Source organism: Felis catus, chromosome B3, assembly GCF_018350175.1.
Source record: "Felis catus isolate Fca126 chromosome B3, F.catus_Fca126_mat1.0, whole genome shotgun sequence".
Classification (NCBI taxonomy): Eukaryota; Metazoa; Chordata; class Mammalia; order Carnivora; family Felidae; genus Felis; species Felis catus.
The window spans coordinates 132,009,119-132,029,415 of record NC_058373.1 but is presented as its reverse complement, the minus strand read 5'-3'; the positions used below and the strand labels follow the sequence as shown (position 1 = coordinate 132,029,415).

Genomic DNA, 20,297 nt, shown 5'->3' with positions numbered 1-20,297 from the left:
TCACCTGAGGAAGATACCTGGTTAGTACTAAAACACTCCCTGAAACTAAATATCCACAAAGCAATGAACAATACCTATATAATCCATTAATTAGAGAAATACATAGAATTGTGCAAATGTAGATGTTCCTAGTGAGGATTTGTGCAGTACAGTGTTTAATATTTCTGAAATTATATTTTACAGGTAATGAAAAGTAAAGAGTGTACTATAAGGAGGAAGGAACTCTAGACCTTCCCATAAATCTTTTTTATTTATTATATTGATTTTTAATAAAAATACTATCATTTATCAGATAAATTAGGTCTATTAGAAAATGTGACCTAATTTTAATGATGTAGCCCATCGTTCACAGTAAAACACTTAAAATTCCTCCTTTATTAATAAAGTGACCCAAGTTCTGACAGATGTAAGGATTTTACTGCTCATGAAAAATGCTTGATGGGCGCCTGGTGGCTCAGTGGGTCAAGCATCCGACTCTTGATTTTGACTGTCATGATCTCACAATTAGATCGAGCCCCGCATCAGGCTCTGCGTTGACAGTGAGGAACCTGCTTGGGATTCTTTCTCTCCCTGTCCTCTCTCTCTCTCTCTCTCTCTCTGTCCCTCCCCTGTTCACGCTGTCTCTCAAAATAAATATACTTTTTAAAAAATGAAAAAAAATATTTGACACTTCATAATCTTTGCTGTTAGCTTATTTTTTTACAGCTAAATTTTTCAAAATTATTTTTGAATTGTTTTGCATTTGTTCTCAGTTTGTTTTATAATTTCAACTCTGCTGAATTCTTTTGAAAATGCCAAGGCCAAAGACAGAAATGACTCCTAGTTAGGAGCCTTCGTTTTCATAAAATGAGAGAATCAAAGGAGAAAAAAGGAAGACATTTCTTTTGCCAATTTTGTATATATTTGTGAGATAATGTCTATATAATTGTTTTTGTATTTTAAATAAAATATATTATTGTTATCAAATAAGAAAACATTTAACTATAAGCAGTTAAAACAAATACTTGTCAAATATCCACTTAAGAAAATGTTTCTGATGGGGGCGCCTGGGTGGCGCAGTCGGTTAAGCGTCCGACTTCAGCCAGGTCACGATCTCGCGATCTGTGAGTTCGAGGCCCGCGTCGGGCTCTGGGCTGATGGCTCAGAGCCTGGAGCCTGTTTCCGATTCTGTGTCTCCCTCTCTCTCTTCCCCTCCCCCGTTCATGCTTTGTCTCTCTCTGTCCCGAAAATAAATAAAAACGTTGAAAAAAAAAAAATTAAAAAAAAAAAAAAAAGAAAATGTTTCTGATGACAGTTGATAACTACTCTACTTGGTCCATACTTTTACAGGGCCTTTTTTCCTAAATGACTTTAATAATTTTATGTTTTTCTTTTTGTAGCAAATCTTGTATATTTAAAGTAGTCATCAGTCAAATTTTCAATATTTTTTAACAAAAATGTTCCGAACAGTGTAGCATAAAATTTAGGCATTTTTGTGTTTCTTTAGAATTGTATTGATGTTTCCTTTCTTCTGTTTACTTAACTGCTACCTTTTAATCATCAGTTTCCATCAATTATTCATCATCAGTGTTTCTTTTTTTCCTCTTGCTCCTTTCAAAGGCAGGGGGTAGTAAGGTAAGTGTTTTATTAAATAAAATATTATATTCCATTATTTATTCTTTGTTCTGTTTTGATCTTTATAGTATTTTCAGGTATTGATTTTTTCCCTATAAAACATTGAACTACATTTGTCAGGAAAATTATAAAGTGAAATAAATCCTACAGAAAAATTGCATTTGTATGTGTAGTATGTGGGTGTTGCTGAGGTTTTTCTTGATGGTCATTTGGTCATTTTACACATGACTATTCACAAAGTGCAGATAGTTTGTTTCTCTGTAAGTGTCGGAGGCTCATAAAAATAGTTAACCACACATATTTATCAGTGACAAACTATTCAATTTATAGACCTGTTAGTTTTGTTTAATGTATATTTATACATTCATTTAAAAATATTAACATAGGGCAGTGATGATATTTGTATGTTTAATAAAATGGTATGTGCACAAAAGGACTCTCTGGAACACTTTTACATCTCCCTTTTAGTGAGATGAAAATGTCTTCAGGAAGTTTCTGAAATAGGACTGTGTGGAAAAAGCCAGTCTATTTTAGAAGTAAAAAAAAAAGGTACCATTAGGAAAATGCTGGGAGATAAGGATGAAAAAAATAGATTTGAGACCAGATTGTGCAGAAACTCAGGTATTAGGCACTCCTTAACTTATTTGGTAGACAGCAAAAATTCATTATTTGTTTTAAATGAGTGATGTGTGGGGGACACCTGGGTGGCTCAGTCCATTGAATGTCTGACTCTTGATTTTGGCTCAGGTCACAGTCCTAGGGTCATAAGATAGAGCCCTGCATCAGGCTCCACACTAACCATGGAGCCTACTTGAGAGTCAGCCTCCCTCCCTCTCCCTCCTCCCTCCCTCCCCCCCTTCCATCTCTCTCTCTCCTTCCCTCTCTCTCCCCCCTTCCCCCTTCTCTCCCCCACTCTCTCCCCCCTCCTCTGCCCTTCTCCCCAACTCAGGCTCTCTTTCCCCTGCTCATGCTCTAATTAAAAAAAAAAAAGTGAGGGCAAAGATAGAAGTCTAGAGTGTGATGTAACTTCTACAAAGCCCCACACTATCTTAGCGGAAATAAAACATTCAGATCTAGCCTCAGATCTGAGGTAACTTATTCAGGACTGATCTCTGCATTTTAAAGGGACGCTGACAGTTTACAGTGGAAGTTACTTGTTTCAAAACAAAGCTAAGTGGAGATACAGTTGTTGTCTTGGGTGTTAATGGAAGGGAGAAGTGACCTTCCTTTCATGAGCAGTTTCCATGCAGAGTTTAGATGACCGTTTGTCATCGGTGCTACAAAGAGATGTTCTAGACATGTGAAGACTCCCTGGTTTCAGTAGGAGGATGGATGAGATGACTTTTGTGATCTCTTTCAGTTCTGTTTTGGTGATCGTATTATTAAAGGGATTTTTTTTAAAGTTATCTCCTTTACTAGAAAAATCCTAAATCTAGCATGATCTTGAGTAACTCACATTGCCCGCTGGTTTGGACTGGCTGACTGGGACACCCCCTTGGGTCAGGAGGACCTACTTCACCTCCTTAGACAATTTCCTTAATAGCATCCCCAGTGCTACCAGCCTTTTAAGTTGGTTAACATTTTAGTGCCCATTCTTAAGAACAAAAATAAGCATCAGTGTTTTGTTTGAAATTCAGAGTACACTGTAGAAAAATATGAATGGTAAGCTTTAATATTTACAACACAGAACGTGTTCAGTGCCCATTGTTCTGTTTTTACTTCCTTCTGATTTTCCTGCCATTCATGGAGTAACTGGAGCTTTTCTAATATGCAGTAATAAATAACAATAGGCCTTTAATACATGCAGTATGGTCTGCATTAAACTTGTAAAGATATTTAGTACAGAAGTATTTTTACTAGTGTTTTAAATTCAAATTTGTGTTGTAATCTTTTCCCTTTTTCATCTGCTGCTGAAAAGAGGTTCCAGGTAATCCCCTCTCTTTGCTGTATTTTACGAGACCTAATTATGTATTTTTATCATCTTTCATATTTGCCATTAATGAGCTGTGTTGCTTGGTGTTAACAGTTTTCCACGCTTTTCCCCTTTGAAATAAGTATCACTGAAATGAGCAGCATCTTAATTACTGGATTTCTGCTACGTAAATAACTGCTTTACCAAAACTTTACTTGTTTAACTTGCATAATTCCATAAGTTGTATAGCTTTATTTAAACAGTAATTATATAAATTACTTGAAAAAATTAAGATATGCTTAATTGTTACAGAGGCTTATGTAGATCAAAATTACCTGTTTGTTGTTTGGATTACAATTAAAGCTGTCAGGTGGTAACACCAAATGAAGTTCACCAACAAAACTGACTTGGAAGAAAAGCCAAGCCTGCTGTTAATCTTTAAAATGGTCCTAAGAAAAAGTAAATAAATAAAATTTTTAAAAATTAAAAAAAAAAATAAAATGGTCCCTAAGAGAAGCTTTTCAAATGTTAAATACTTCAAGTTGAACTCTATTTATTACTTATGGACATCCAAAAAAGTACATGAAAAAGGTTCAGAACCAAAATTTCTGCGGTAATTTGAAAAGTTCTTTGTGCATGTAATTTTTATGTCACCAGCCACAGTTTCTGTACTTCTGCATTCTACTTTACATTACATATGAACATATGTACTTCTTTTGTATTGCGTGTTCACGATAGAACATTTCGTTTACTTTTATAGATGTGTAACCTGGAAATTGTGAAAATATAAATATGTTGTCAGCCTTTAAATTTATACTCTTTATCACACATGTTGGATTTTTTTCCTACGGGAAAGTCAGTTTGTATCATTATCTGATTTAGTTGTTACAAATTGAATACTAACTTAAAATTTGGACAGGGGAGTTGATAGCATGATTGATTTGTATCCAGTGTTCAGATTATTAAATATTTAACTAATGGTTATCTGGGATAAAAATAAACCAAATGAGGTGGGTTTTTTAAATTAAACACACAAATTTAGGAAAAGAGCCTCCCCGGTTTTGTTTTTGTTTTTTTATTTGGGTATAGTTGGCACACAGTGTTACTTTAGTTTCAGGTGTGCAACATAGTGATTTGGCAAGTTTATACATTATGCTCTGCTCACTACAAGTACAGCTACCATCTGTCCCCATACATTGTTATTACAATATCATTCACTGCATTCCTTATGTTGCGCCTTTTATTCTTGTGACTTATTCATTATAATGGGAAGGCTGTATCTCCCCCTACCCTTCACCCATTTTGCCCATCCCCATATCTCCCCTCTGGAAACCGTCAATGTTATCTGTATTTATAAGTCTCATTATGCCTTTTGTTTGCTGATTCATTTGGGTTTATTTTTTTAATATTCCACATATGAGGGAAATAATATGGTATTTGTCTTTGATTTATTTCACTTAGCATAATACCCTCTATGTCCATCCACATTGTCACAAACAATATCTCATCCTTTTTAATGGCTGTGTAATAGTCCATGGTGTGTGTGTGTGTGTGTGCGTGTGTGCGTGTGTGCGTGTGTGCGTGTGTGCGCGCACACCTGTCTTATCCATTTGTCTACCAATGGACATTTAGGTCTCTTCCGTATCTTGGCCATTATAAATAATGCAGTAAACATAGGAGTGCATATATCTTTTTGAATTAATGTATTCATTTTGGAGGGGGGATAAATATCCAAGAGTGGAATTGTTGGATCGTATGGTATTTCTATTTTTAATTTTTTGAGGAACTTCCATACTGTTTTCCACAGTGGCTGTATCAATTTACATTTCCCACCAACAATGCACGAAGGTTCTTTTTTCTACATATCCTTGCCAACGCTTGTTATTTCTTGTCTTTTTTGCTTTAGCTGTTCTAACAAGTGTAACGTGATATTGGGGTTTTGATTTGCATTTCCCTGGTGATTAGTGATGTTGAACATCTTTTTATGTATCTGTCGGTCATCTGTCTTCTTTGGAGAAATATCTATTCAGGGCCTCTGCCCATTTTTTAATCAGGTTTTTTTTTTTTGTATTGAGTTATAGAAGCTCTTTATATATTTTAGATATTAACCCTTTATCGAATATATCATTTGCAGATGTCTTCTCCCATTCAGTAAGTTGCCTTTTTGTTTTGTTGATGGTTCCTTTTGCTGTGCAAAAGCTTTTTATTTTGGTGTAGTCCCCAGTTTATTTTTGCTTTTGTTTCCCATGCCTTAGGGGACCATCTAGAAAAATGTTGTTATAGCTGATGTCAGGGAAATTAGTTAAAAATTGATCCAGTTCTTTTACATCTAACTGTCTGGTTTTCCCAGGACCGTTTACTGAAGAACTGTCTTTTCCCCATTGTATATTTTTGCATCCTTTGTCATAGATTAATTAACCATATAACCATTGGTTTATTTCTGGGTTCTTTGTCCTGTTCCATTGATCTGTGTGTCTGTTTTTGTGCCAGTACCATACTGTTTTGATTACTATAGCTTTGTAACATAGCTTGAAATCTGGAATTGTGATACCTCTGGATTTTTTTTTTTTTCTTTCTCAAGATTGCTTTGGCTATTTGCAGTCTTTTGTGGTTCCATACAAATTTTAGTATTATTGGTTCCAGTTTTGTGAAAAATGCTGTTGGTATTTTGATAGGAATTGCATTGAATCTGTAGACTGCTTTGGGTAGCATGGACACTTAAACAATATTAATGCTTTCAATCCATGAGTATGGAATATCTTTCCATTTGTTTGTGTCATCTTCAGTTTCTTTCATCAGTGTTTTATGGGTTTTCAGAGTGCAAGTACTTTACCTGTTGGGTTAAGTTTATACCTAGGCATTTTAAGAGCCTCCACATTTAAATTCACAATGGGAACTCTGTACACCTATTGGGATATTATAAAAAGATCCTAAACTAGTAGTAGAAACAGAGAGGAAGGGGCTAGATATGAGAGCTCCTCCAAAAGTAAAGTTGATGTTTAGTAAATAGAATGGAGAAGAGAAAGAGTTGAAGGCCATAGTAATAGTAATTATCTTTTACAGAGTGTTGTATAGTTTGTAGTGCTATGTAACTATAAAATGTTTGCTTGACTAACTGATGGTGATGCCATTAACCTTACTGTAGACTTGAGGAGGAAGGAAAGGTAAAGGGCCTGGAGGAGAGTAAGTAATGAGTACAAATTTGAATTCGGACATGATTTATGTTGCCAACAGTATAGAAAGTTCACAGAAATGTTTTCAAAATTCAGGAAGAATGTATCAGATACCTGCCATGTGCACAGTACTGTGATAGAAACTTTAGAGCAGTGACTCAGGCTTTGTTATAATGCATTCCAACAAGAAGTTTTTGAGCCATTAAACTAATATTTATATATTTATAAATAGTCTGTTCTTGTGTTAATATATTATTTACATTATGAAACATACATCAAAGAAGTTAAAATGAATAAAAGCTCTCATATCTTCTTTCCACCTTCCTGCCTTAGAAAATGTAAAGAGGCCACAGTATAGTGAGGAACACAGATGGGGTTCGAAGGCGTGTCAGATATCTCTCTTTGGAGGGCAGGTGAGGGAGGCTCAGTGAAAGTGCACAGTGATGGATGCCTTTCCTCATTCCCACTTTCCCATTTCAGGCCCCCCGTGAGCAGAGCCCCACCAAGGCCAGAAAAACTCCAGACAAACAATGTTGGCAAGAAAAAGAGACCCATAGAGGTAAGGAGAACCCACTCCCCTGTGTTACCTTGTGCTTTAAAATGTATTCAGAATTCATTCTATTTCCTTCTTGTAAGACAGCCAAGTGTTGTCATTAGTTTGTAAGAAAATAAATATATTGAATAATCCTTTTTTAAGATTTCATTTTTAAGTAATCTCTACACCCAACGTGGGGTTCAGTCCCTCAGATTGAGTCACATGTTCTACTGACCAAGCCAGCCAGGTGCCTCTGAGTAATCTTTTTTGTTTGGTTGTAAAAACTAATTGTTAACTGTCAAGTCTGAGTTTTGGATTGATATCCTTCATTTCTTTTTATTTTTTATCTGTCTTTTTTTTTTTTAGTCTTCTGTGAATAATATTCTGAATTGAACTGTCTCTCAAAAAACTTCTAAATGTAAATATATGTGAATGACCTATGGCTTATAGAATCACAGGTGCCTTAGCAGTGTCTTAAGCTTAGTGTTTTGAATTTAGAAGTCGAAGTTTGTCCTTCATGTGATACATTCGCTGGGTTCATTGAAGGGTTCTTTGAAGGCTCTACTTCCAAACAAAGAAACTTTCCACAATAATTGAGCAAGAAGGAAAGCTCTCCCAGACATTTAATTAATTCCAATATCAGTAGCCACAAGCAAACTGTGCTGAATCAGGTCAAAAATGAGGCGTAAATCTGCGGGACAATGATTGTTGTACTCCTCCCCCTTGGGAAGCCTCACAAAGTCAAAAAAACGGACATTTTCAGTGGCAGAATTATGTGCTAGAACTTTAGCATGAGTTATCACAGATGATGTACTTAGTTTTCTGTGCCAGTGTCTGATGTACTATTTGGCTCCTCAAAAGTACGTCACTTGGACATTATGTATCCTGAGTTATATGTGCAGATTACATATTTTTACTAACAACACAAATCAAAATATTCTTTTGGACATAAGTATCTCAGTGTTTAACACATGAACTCCTAACAACTAAAATTTTTCAAATCAGATGACTTTGTGATTCCCTTTTCCTTTTTATATATGTAGAAAAGTATGGAGTGTTTCAGCTGCCCAAAGCAGGTCTAAATTTTGTATTCAAAGATTGTAAAGCATCAAAATGCATCCTCCATTTTGACTGAAGATACCAGTGCTGTATACAAAAATAATGGTGAACATTTAGACATAAGGAATTATATAATGGTTTTATTGTTATAGGACCTTGTGTTGGAGCTTGTTTTTGGCTATCGAGGAAGAGACTGTAGGAATAACGTTCATTATTTAAATGATGGTGATGATATAATTTATCACACTGCATCCATTGGAATTCTGCACAACGTTGCTACCGGTAGGAGACCCCAATTCTCCATCTCCCACTTTTTATTTAGAATTTTGTTACTTATAATCTTAAAATTTTTGTTAAAACTACAAATAAATTACATGAGTCCAGAATGTTCTTCATACTATTGAATTTTCTAGTAATATTTCAAGTAACCAAATTTACAGTCTTAAGAGAGTATGATATAGCAGAAAAAGATTTCATAATGCAAAGTGATCCTAGGTCTCTATTAGAAGTGAAGGCTTACTGTATGTTGAAATCATGTTTTATAATGAAACCATTTCTAACTTTATTTCCCCATAACCTTAACATGAAATGGATGGGTTGGTGGTTGTCTCTGATAGGTAGTGATTAAAAGTAGCATGTTGGGTGAGTGGTTGCTGGAGAGTAGGGTGAAGGGGCAGTGTTCTTACTGAGGCCTCAGAAAGCCAAGGAAGATAGTGAGAAAGCTGCTTCCCTCTGTCTCTGCTGTGTTGATACTTTTGTTTGATTCAAGGTGAGAAAATACTTCTTGATGTTAATTTAACTGATTGGATTGCTGCAAAGCAAATAAATTCTCATAGCATCATCTAATGATGAATGACATCATAATCCTCCTAGTGACATTCATTATTTAATTTTGAATTTTTTTATGTGTAATTATAAACCTCATAAAGTCGGAAAGTTGGAAGTAAAATTAGAGACTTTTTGGCCCAAACATTTCTGGCTTTTTCCTCTGATGGTTCATTCCGAACAGGCAAAGAATGGCTTATGTGAGTCCTAATCCCCCGTGTCTCCTCAGTATTAATCATTAATATGATTGTCCTATTTTGGTTTCCTAAAGAAAAGGATTCACCAAGATCACACAGAAATCAGTGGTGATTTTCGATTTAATAATTTTGGCCATTTAAAAAATACTTAGATTGGGGCGCCTGGGTGGCTCAGTCGGTTGAGCTGCCGACTTCGGCTCAGGTCACGATCTCACGGTCCGTGAGTTCGAGCCCCGCGTCGGGCTCTGTGCTGACAGCTCGGAGCCTGGAGCCTGTTTCGGATTCTGTGTCTCCCTCTCTCTGACCCTCCCCCGTTCATGCTGTGTCTCAAAAATAAATAAACGTTTAAAAAAAAATTAAAAAAATAAAATAAAATAAAAATAAAAAATACTTAGATAATCCTCTTTAATTGAGGCTTCACCAAAGAAAATAGAGAAGAGTAAGAAAAGATGATCTAGAAAGGAATGTGTAAATACACTTTCATGTTTATCCTTGTAATTTTCTTTAATTTTATGATTTGTCCTTAATCATTTTTCTATTGAAGGGGTATAGAGAGAGAGGGCAGAAGGGAGACTGGGTACCTCTCCACTTCTCATTATTTGTCCTCTCTAGTTTGGGATACATTGCTGTGTTCACAGTCTAGGGAGTTTTGCCCTATTAGCTGATCTTTGAACTTAGCCAATAGCACATATACTTGCTTGTTTGTTGTTCTCACTAAACTGTCAGCCCTGGGAAGCATGAAGCACATTTCACTTTGAAGAAAAGTTTTAAGTATTAGATCTGGTAAATGTCATTGTTAAATTGTTTTGTGTTGCTTCACTTTTGGATGATGTAGTGTGGGTGGACTAGAGCACCCTGTAATCACCCTGGGTCCTCTGTAATCTGGACCCAACCTACGCCCTGTCCTCCTGACCTCATTTCCCACCTCGCCACTGTACTCAGGCAAACCCACCTTTAGTACGTCTTGCATGGTCACAGGTCTAAGGTCTCTTCGCTGTAAGTCCTATTAGGTAAATCACATACCTTCTTTGATCAGAATTCTTCAGTACCTCCCCACTGACTACATAATAAATATGAAATTTAATAGGTTGGCATTCAAAGTCCTCTATCATTCTAGTTCCAATTTGCCTTTCCAACCATATCTCTCACATTTATCCTTGACCCTACATTTCAGCCAAATGAACCATATATATGCATACTTAGTACTTTCCTGTCTTTGTACCTTTGCTTAAAGTATTTCTCTACCTAGATTGCCCTTCCCCACCCACCTTCACTTTAACAAAATCCTTCGTGTCAGTCCAAGAGTGCCATATGCCCATGATAAGAAGAATCTTTTCTGCTATGAATTCCCAGAGCAGGCCCCTTCACTCTCTTGTGGTGCTTGATGTCTTTAACCTCATGTTAACTTTCAGGACTCTATCCCTTTAAAGATTTGGGTTATTTTTCCATCCTCATGATAACACGTGCACATTCACTTCTCAAAAAATACGTATTAAGTTAAACAGAGCAATTTTTTATTCTATATAAGTGCATTTGGCTGTTATGTCTTAAGGTTTTCTCAAAAAAAATTTTTTTTATAGGGACTCAGAGTTTTTATCAGGAACATAATGATGATATACTGTGCCTCACTGTAAATCAGCATCCCAAATTTATCAACGTAGTGGCAACGGGCCAAGTAGGTATGTTTCTGTATTTTAAAAAGAAACAGTTTAAGTAATTGTATTGTTCAAATTAATTCAGTATCCTAGGGAAAAAAATATATATTTGGGTATTGTTGAAAATGCGTTTGTATATAAAACACATACCGGGGTGGCTCAGTCGTTTGAGCTTCTGACTTTGGCTCAGGTCATGATCTCATGGTTTGTGGGTTCGAGCCCCGCGTCAGGCTCTGTGGTGACAGCTCAGAGCCAGGAGCCTGCTTCAGATTCTGTGTCTCCTTCTCTCTCTGCCCCTCCCTCGCTCGTGCTCTTGTCTCTCTCTGTGTCTCAAATGTAAATAAATGTTTAAAAAAAAAAAAAAACATGCACCCAGTTTTACCATATGATTTGCTTCCAGGTATCTTTCTCTCGCTTTGGTTATCTTATTGGTTCAGACAGTTTAGAATTAAGAATAAACTATTTTATGGTGATTGAAGTAGTTGGATTTAGTCCTTTAGCAGATATTCCTAATTGGCAGAAAGGTTTAATTTAGCATATAAAGCAAAAAGAATTTGGAGAGGAAATTGTAAATAAAGGGGGAGCCAAAAAGTAACCAGACTGACGGGCAGAATGTCTGTGGCAGCTAGGACTGAGCTAGGAAGGAGAGAAAAGCTCTGTCTGTTGTCTGTTCCATGCTGCTAAATCCTTCTGCCTTTTTCTTTTCTTTGGCATTGATTTAAGTTGCCAGCTGTTTTAAAAACCACTTGTCTTGCTGTCTTCTTTTAACCCTTTAGAAAACTTAAAGGATGAGAGGATAGCGGGTCTAATTAGAACAAATACATCTACCAATTAGTGGTCACTGTGAACACCACATCATAGATTTGGTCAGTTGAAGCTTCATAAGCTTGGTGTACTTTGTAAAAATGATCGATGTCATTGGGCTTGTTGGATCTTGGTGGGCCTCCATTGCTAAGCCTACTCTCCAGGTGTCTTTTTCTCCTTGGATAGAATAATTTATGCTTTTAATATCTTCATTTTTCATACAAGTACTAAATGGATCAGTCAGAAACTCGATCTCTGGGTTACAGAGTTCTACAGTTGTACCACAAAGGTGCTTGTGATCTTCCTTTCTGTAAATTTTTCTATTTTTAACAAGAAGTAGACTGATCTTCATGCATTACACACAAAGATTCTAATCTTTGAGTATAAATAGGTCTAGGTCCTTTTTTAAAAATGAGTCTTATTTTTACTCTGAAAAAAATGAGATCATGTTACCATTTTGGTTATAAAAGGGCCTAGTTCAGTTCCTCTTAACATACTGTTCAGTTAATTTTTTTGAGTAGATTCATTCAACAAACTTATTGAGCACATGCCATGCACAAAGTATTATTCTAGGTGCTAGGGATATAAGCCTACCAAAAAAAGATAATATCTCTATGTTAATGGAATTTATATATGGTGAATAGAATTGTAGAAGATACGGTTCTTCCATTTCCCAACTTTGCTTTTTTTTCTTTCCCCGTCTCTCTCTTTGTTAAGCAACTTTGCTTTTAACATATTAGTGCCACAGTTTTGTCTTTTGATTAAGAAATGTTGTAGTCACAAATATAATCTTTCATTAAATTTGACCCTCTTCTCCTTTTCCTTTTTTTATTGAGTTATAATTGACATAGAACATCATATAGGCGTACAACTTAATAATTCAGTATTTGTGTCTGTTCCTTTTATTTCGAAAAGTGACACTGTAGGGAAATGTAAAATGGCTAATTATCTTCCAAGTCAAAGTCCAGGCACTACAGAGGTGAATTTTAGATCATATATGCAGTCCTGTGCCTTGCCCCACTGTACCCTTGCACAGAATGGATACAGAAATTTTTTTACTGATGACTAATGGCACGTAGGATAGACTTGAGAGACCACCAAAGAGTGAGGGACTTTTTCTTTTCTGAACCCCCAGAGTTGAATCAGTAGTAACTTTGACTGCCAAGCTTGTATCATACCTGCAAGGCACAAACAGTCTAAAATGTTTATGGCTCTCTTTGTTAAAAATTGTTTAGGTCAGAGGGGAAATACTTGCTTTTGTGGTATTTTAGCCAGTTACATTCAAACTTTTTTTTTTTTTTCCCTTTGTCCCTTGGCTAGAATCTTGGACTCTCAGGGCCAAGCAGAGGTGCACTAAAACTCCAGTCTGTTACAGGGCATTTTGTAAACCAAAATAAGAGTTGTATTATTTAAAATATGTCATTATATTTAAATTGTTAAAATTTCATGTGACTCATTAAATAGAAAGAAAAAAAAGTTTTTATCCAGTAATTGGAAGGTCATATACATGAAATGTTAATATATGTGTATGATTGAAATGAATGGCTTCACTTACAGCCTATTCAATTTAACATCATAAAACTAATTTTGTATATGACCATTTGTGATTTATATAAAAATTATTTTATAATTAATTTTTAAAGTATTTTAATAAGTATACTTAAGAATGTACTCAATAAAAATATTTTTAAGTATTTATGTTATTTATGGACAGTTGTTTTTCTGCTGTTTTTCCATTGTAGGTGATTTAGCAGACATGTCAGGTAAGAAAAATTCAGCATTTTCTGTTTTAGTTATATTGTTTAGTATTGGTAGTCCAAATTTTTATTGAGTAATAAGATACTTGAACATATTTTGAATTTTTTTAATGAAAAATCTGTTCTTTTAATGTCATGATACTGAGCTCATTCGGCAGTAACAATGATAATTATTTTTAAAACTAATATATTTTGACCTTTTTAGTGTCCAGCACAATTGTAAGCACTTTCTGTGTATCACCTGTGTAATCACTGCAAGGATCCTCCACGGTAGCTATTAACTTGCCAACATCATGTAGCTGCTGAGCGTGCAGCTGGGGGAAGGGCACCTGGGCGGCTCAGTTAGTTAAGCTTCCGACTTCGGCTCAGGTCATGATCTCCTGGTTTGTGAGTTCAAGCCCCGCATCAGGTTCTGAGCTGACAGCTCAGAGCCTGGAGCCTGCTTTGGATTCTGTGTCTCCCTCTCTCTCTGCCCCTTCCCTGCTTGCACTCTGTCTCTCTCTCAAAAATAAAAATTAAAAAAAAATTTTTTTTTCTTAAAGTGCAGCTGGGGGGTAAAAGTAATCTTAAATGTGAATCAGTCGGTTGTGTTGCCTAAAAGTGAAATTTTTTAATTGCTATTTTTATATGTCCAATAATTGCACATATTATATCAACAGATCACTTAAAGATTTAGAAATAGCTTTCTATTACTGATCTTGACCATAGCTTTGTGAATCTAAAAAGCTACTGGATAATGTGTGTCCATTGTTTTTACATATTTACTAGGCTTTTAAAATTTCCTTTTCAGTTTACATAGGAAAAATAGCAGTTTGATAGGAAAATATGTCATGATCTGTGTCTGTTTCCCTCTTCTGCAGGGTAAAGCAGGATTCTGTGATTTGACTGTTAAACTACAAATGTATCCAACACAACAGGCAATATTTTTGCTCTCTTGGTTACATTCAAGAGCAGGAGTTGGCAAACCAGAGCCCTTGGGCCAAACCTACCTGTTTTTGTATAACCCATGAGATATAGTTTTTACTAAGTTAAATAGTTAGAAAAAAATCAAAAGAAAATTTCACAGCATATGAATATTATATGAAGTTCAGATTTCAGTATCCAGAGATAGAGTGTTGGACACAGCCAGGCTCATTCGGTTACATGTTGTTTGTGGCAGATTTTGTGCTACAGCAGCCTTGAGTAGCTGCAACAGAGACTTCACGTGACCCTCTGGTTGCTTTGCACAGCTGTTTGGCACACTGGAGATGCAGTGATGCTGTCATAACTTGACAGGTTTTGAGCTAACCCACAATTAATTTTGTTATTTAAGCAATGTATATCCATCATGTCGAAACAAGGCAAAAAAAAAAAAGGAAAGTGGACTTTGTCACACTTCTAAGGCACAGTGAAATGTGGATTATATTGTTATCAAATTATATGGTAAATTCGACACTATAGCTGTGCTAAAATAATACAATATATTACATTTTCACACTAAACTTGACAAAAGTATTCCCAGTTCATGGGAAACCCAAGAGTCAGAAAAATTAGAAAATGTAAAAGAATATTTGTGTGAGTATCTCATCACAACAGAATTTCTTCACAGAAATAAAAAATAAAATGAGGCTGCAACCAAGTTTTCTGAATGTTTCATTAGTTAATCAAGAAGAATTTACTGTGAGTTAATTAAATCATGTTTGATTGCAACAAACATGTGTCCAGAGAAAACAAACTTGTTTAAACCCATTAGCTTTTTGGCAAAACCTATTGCTAAAAGAGTTGAGGATGTTGGGAACAGCATCAGTAGTCAATTAACAAGACCCTAAAAAAAGCAAATAATTCTGAATGGTTTCCCTTGGCTCTTCATGGATTGACAGTTGTTGCCAGTTGCTTATTTGAGGCAATCACTGCCAACTTTGAAGTGACTGAAGAGTTGGCCTCTAGGACTAGTCTTCATAGAACAACTACAAAAGATAGTATTTTCAGAGAAGTTAAGAAAACATTAATTCAGTACAGTCTGAAGTGGAATCTGCTAAGATATGTGCCAACTGATGGTGGTAAAAACATATGTGGAGCTGGAGCAGAAAAAGGGTTAATGGGTTAATAAGTTTACAAAACTGGTGAAAATTTAAGGTGTTTAAAGCCTATGATTCATTAGGTAGTTTGTGGAAGACATAGCAGTGTATCATGTGTTATTGACAACCTCACTTTGTCTTTGAGAGTCCACAGTTAACTTCATTTGTTCTCATAGAATTAGCCATCATCAGTTCCATGAATTCATGTTAGAAATAGAAGCTGAGTGTCCTAACTCACCCAGTGGTTTAGCAGTAGTAGCTTTATTGCAGTTTTTGGAGCTCAGAGCCAAGGCTGAAATTTCTCTGAATGAGAAAAGTACTGCTGTCAATCTCTATTATGGAAAACTTAATGGCCTTGGAAATTAGTTTTTGCTGCAGACTTGATCATGTTTCTTAATGAATTCCACCTGAAATTACAAGGAAACTACAGTTACAGTAACAGCCTAAAATTACAGTTAAGGTGAAATTCTACAGTCAGGTCATTGATGGCGACTAATGTTGAATCACAAGTAACATCAGACTGCATGATACACTTCTCATGGTGCCAAACATTAAACCAAGTGAGAATCCCACTTGCCGCAAATGTATTTTCTGGTCTCAGACTGCAGTTCCAGCAGCACTTTTCAGATCTTGATGCAAGTGAGAAGGAAATTTCCACATTTCAAAACTCATTTGAACTGAAGTTGAAGAACTCCATGTAGGGTTCAGTTCATGGTGATTACTCTGCAATGGAAAACATGCTAAAAAGGCAGATATAAAGACAACACTCTAACTGAATCCTCTAAATGCCTTCCACGCGATTAATATGCTCAGTTAAGATCTTGTACTTTTGGATCAATATTTGAATTTGTCAGTAACTATCTACATGAGACATTTTCAAAGTTGAAATATTTTTGTTGTAAATATTTTTGTATTTACTTTATGTAAATATTTTGTATTTACTTTATGTATTTACAACTTTAAAGTTGTAAAATTTTTACAGGCAAACATTTTCAATTGATCTTGATGAGAAAGAACTCTCAATTGGAAGCTTACCTTGTTATCTCCAAAGAATTTTACTCTTCTCATAGTGAATCTTTATTATAAAAAGTTCACTCTCCAGGCGCCTGGGTGGCTCAATCAGTTGAATGTCCGACTCTTGATTTCGGATCAGGTCATGATCCCAGGGCCATGGGATGGAGCCCCGTGTCGGGCTTTGTGCTGAGCTTAGAGCCTGCTTGGGATTCATTCATTCATTCATTCATTCATTCATTCATTCATTCTTTCCCTCCCTCCCTCCCTCTCCCCTGCTCATGCTCTCTCTCTAAAATTAAAAAAAAAAAAATCACTCTGTGATTTTCATCAATAAAAATGTAATGGAAATTTTTTTCTCATTAGATAAGTACCTGCATAATATCTTCAGTTTTGTGGCTTATCTGACCCTTAACAGAAAAGTTTGCAGCCTCCAGCTCTAGAGGCAGAGAGGCAGTAAATAAGTAAACTTTTTAAAAACTTTTTTAATTTTTCAAAAAAAATTTAAAACATTTTTATTTATTTATATTTAATCTTTATACCCACTGTGGGCCTCGAACTCACAACCCCAAGGTCAAGAGTGTACATGCCTCTGACCAAGCCAGTCAGGCACTCCAATAAGTAAACTTCTGAAACTAACATGACCTGAGATGGTGATACGATAAAAACAATAGGATGATGTCAATAAAACTAGATGTTTGTTTTCTTGAAGTGGTAACATTCAGCTGGGCCAAGAATGAGAACAAAAAAAATGACAGCTGAGGGATGAACTGGGGGACTCCAGGCTGAGGCTGTTTTGGGGAGTCCCAAGACCCACCCATACATTCAGTGATTCACTAGTAGGCATCCCGGGGCCCAGAGATTGTTAGGGCTATAGTTTCTTACAGTAATCTGCAAGGGAAAAAGACACACTAGGTGAAGTTTAGACGCTACAGGATCATAGGTGCAATGTTTTGCCTAGGGACACCCACTTAAGCCTTAGAGTCCAGGCCTTTTGGGGTAGAAGGGCTGGTCACATAGGCACAGATCAGCCACAACTACTGAAATACCAGAAGAAAGCAGGTGTTCAGTACCCCAGGTAGACAAAACAGCCTTATTGACATAGGGACCATTTCAGAAGTCAAGTTCTCACACACTTGCAAGCAGGCCCTTCTAATGATAGCAACTTCAGGCTTGTTTATGTTAACTCTTTACTGTGCAAGCCTTAAATCAAGAAACAGGAAGGTGAGTGTGGAGGAATAAGGCCTGTAAGATGAACTTGGGGAAGGAGAAGGGGGTTAGGAATCCAGTGCATGGGGCTTTGTGCATGGGGCTTTGCAGATCATGGAGAGGAGTTTGGATTCGCGCTAAGTGCAGAATCCATCATGGAGAGTGTTAAGGGAGTGAGTTGATCTCATTTATGCTTTGAGAAAATCACTCTGCACTATTAAGGATGCAGAAGAGAAAGAGAAGTAATCAGAAAGTTGGGAGGCTGTTATAATAGTCCACGCAAAAGACATTTTTAACTGAGGTGGCAGGAATGAAAATGGAGAGAACGCTAGACAAATACAGGATGTATTTTGGAGGGAAAGCCAGTGGTCCATTCTGATGAATTGGATGTGAGGGCATGACAGAAAGTGAGGAATCAGGCTGTTAATTTTTTGCTGGAGCGGCTGGCTCACTGAGACGGGAGAATACTTCCAGAGAGACAGTTGAGCAGGAAGAAATTCAGAGACCTGAGGATTAAAGGTAATGCAAGAAAACTGGTAGGTTTGGGGGTGAGAAAATAAGCTCGTGTTTGGTAGCTTCTATGTCGTTCATTTCATCAGCTGAGGGTGAGGAGGTGGCAAAGAAGGTGGAGGATAAAGTTTTGAAATGGTCAGTTTGGGATGTGGGAGAGTGAATACATAACAGAAAATACATAATTACCCTTTGAATCCATTAGACGTTTTGTGAGTGGACACTAAGGGGACATCTTCTCTGTCTGACAAAGCCTGCCTAAGACAGTGGTAAGAATTTGACATTTTTGATCCTTAAGGCAATTCAAAGGGAGAATTCTCTGTACCCCCAAGCCCCCCATTTGTAGTTACTGTTTGTCACAATGGTTAGTTGTCCATTAAGTGACTTTAAGGATCTTCCGTGTTGTCCTGTATGACAGAAAATCAGGAAATATATTCATCCTAAGGTTGGTTGCATTCATGGTCACAAAAGGGCTGCCAGTACCAGTTAGAACGACATGCTTCTTTGCTTTCATCTAGTTGGGAAGCAGATAAAAACCCTTTTTCAGAACCATGAGCTTAAAAGTCCTTCTGTTTAGCCTGATTGAGTCATTTTAAGACACAAACCAAACCCCAGACTAAGAAGACCTGGGGAGTACCATGTGCTGATTGGCTCAAATCTGGGTTACTGAACTAAATCACTGCTGCTGGAGGCAGAGAGTGGGGAGTGTGAGTGTGGGTGGCTGGGGGTTCGGGGAAGTCATCAATCACAGCAGGCTTAGACTGGTGAACTGAGCAAGCAGGTCTCTCCCTGAATCACTTGCTCTACATAAGGGAGGAGGGGATTCCTGAATAAAAGCATAACTTTATTAAGAAGGAAGGAGGTAATGGATAGTGGGTATGCTGCAAGGAGTTGTCCCCTGCAGAAATTAAAGAGTGAGATACAGTTGTTACACTTAATGGCCCATATTAAAATTTTGTTAAAAATACAGTTTTCATAATACTACGCCAAAGACCAAGTAGAGGATGGAGAAAGAATATCCTTTAAAACTTTGGTTCTTATAAGATCCAACTAGTAATTGAAAGAGACCCTTGTGGCATCTCTATACTGGAGAGTAAGAGTCAGGAATGCTTATAAAGTCAGTGGGATTGGGGTGCCTGGGTGGCTCAGTTGGTTGAGTGTCTGACTTCGGCTCAGGTCATGATCTTGTGGTTCACAAGTTTGAGCCCCACATTAGGCTGTCTACTGTCAACATGGAGCCCACTTCAGATCCTCTATCCCCCTCTGCCTTTTCCCAGCTTGTGCCCTCTCTCTCGCTCTTTCTCTCTTAAAAATGAATGAACATTAAAAAACAATAAAGTCAGTGGGATTGATTTTCCAGAGATAGCTTGATATGATGGAAGGAGCACGCACAGAACCTGGATTCCGAGGACAGCACACTGAAGTGCGTGTGACTTAGGGCCTGGCTGACTTCATAGGAAAACACACCTGCCTAGTAGTGGAGCTTTGATGTGTCTCCTGTTACAGACCTAGCCCGTGACAGGCACCCGTTAGCTGGTGGCATGTAGGAAGGGAAAGAGTGAGAAGAGTGTCTGTGTTACTCCAGCATCGTGAATGACCCTTTTTGAATCATAGAAAATAAAATGTAATGAACATAATTTAATCTTTCTTTAGTAAGTTAGAAAAGCCTTGAAAATTTGTAGTGATTGGGGCGCCTGGGTAGCTCAGTCAGTTAGGCATCTGACTCCCGATTTTGGCTCAGGTCATGATCTCACGTTTCATGAGTTCGAGCCCAACATCGGCCTCTCTGCTGACAGTGTGGAGCCTGCTTGAGGCTTCTCTCTCCCTCTCTCTCTCTCTCTGCTCTCTCTCTCTCTCTCAAAATAAACTTTATTTTTTTTTTAAATTTTTTTTTTAACGTTTATTTATTTTTGAGACACAGAGAGACAGAGCATGAACGGGGGAGGGCCAGAGAGAGGGAGACACAGAATCCGAAACGG

General features: G+C 36.9%; 1 protein-coding gene across 12 annotated transcripts in view; it reads left to right on the top strand.

Moving 5' to 3' along the window:
• Positions 1–20,297, top strand: part of EML5 (EMAP like 5) — a 185,204-nt gene that overhangs the window by 147,517 nt on the left and 17,390 nt on the right. For 7 of the 12 annotated variants that reach the window (XM_023255930.2, XM_023255924.2, XM_045060350.1 and 4 more), the window contains 6 exons: positions 1,600–1,614; positions 3,533–3,541; positions 7,180–7,258; positions 8,446–8,575; positions 10,896–10,994; positions 13,517–13,537. In XM_023255930.2, coding sequence (XP_023111698.1) covers positions 1,600–1,614; positions 3,533–3,541; positions 7,180–7,258; positions 8,446–8,575; positions 10,896–10,994; positions 13,517–13,537 — 353 coding nt within the window. The remainder of the gene's footprint in view (positions 1–1,599; positions 1,615–3,532; positions 3,542–7,179; positions 7,259–8,445; positions 8,576–10,895; positions 10,995–13,516; positions 13,538–20,297) is intronic. The other 5 variants (XM_045060352.1, XM_023255926.2, XM_045060351.1 and 2 more) reach the window with 5 other exon arrangements.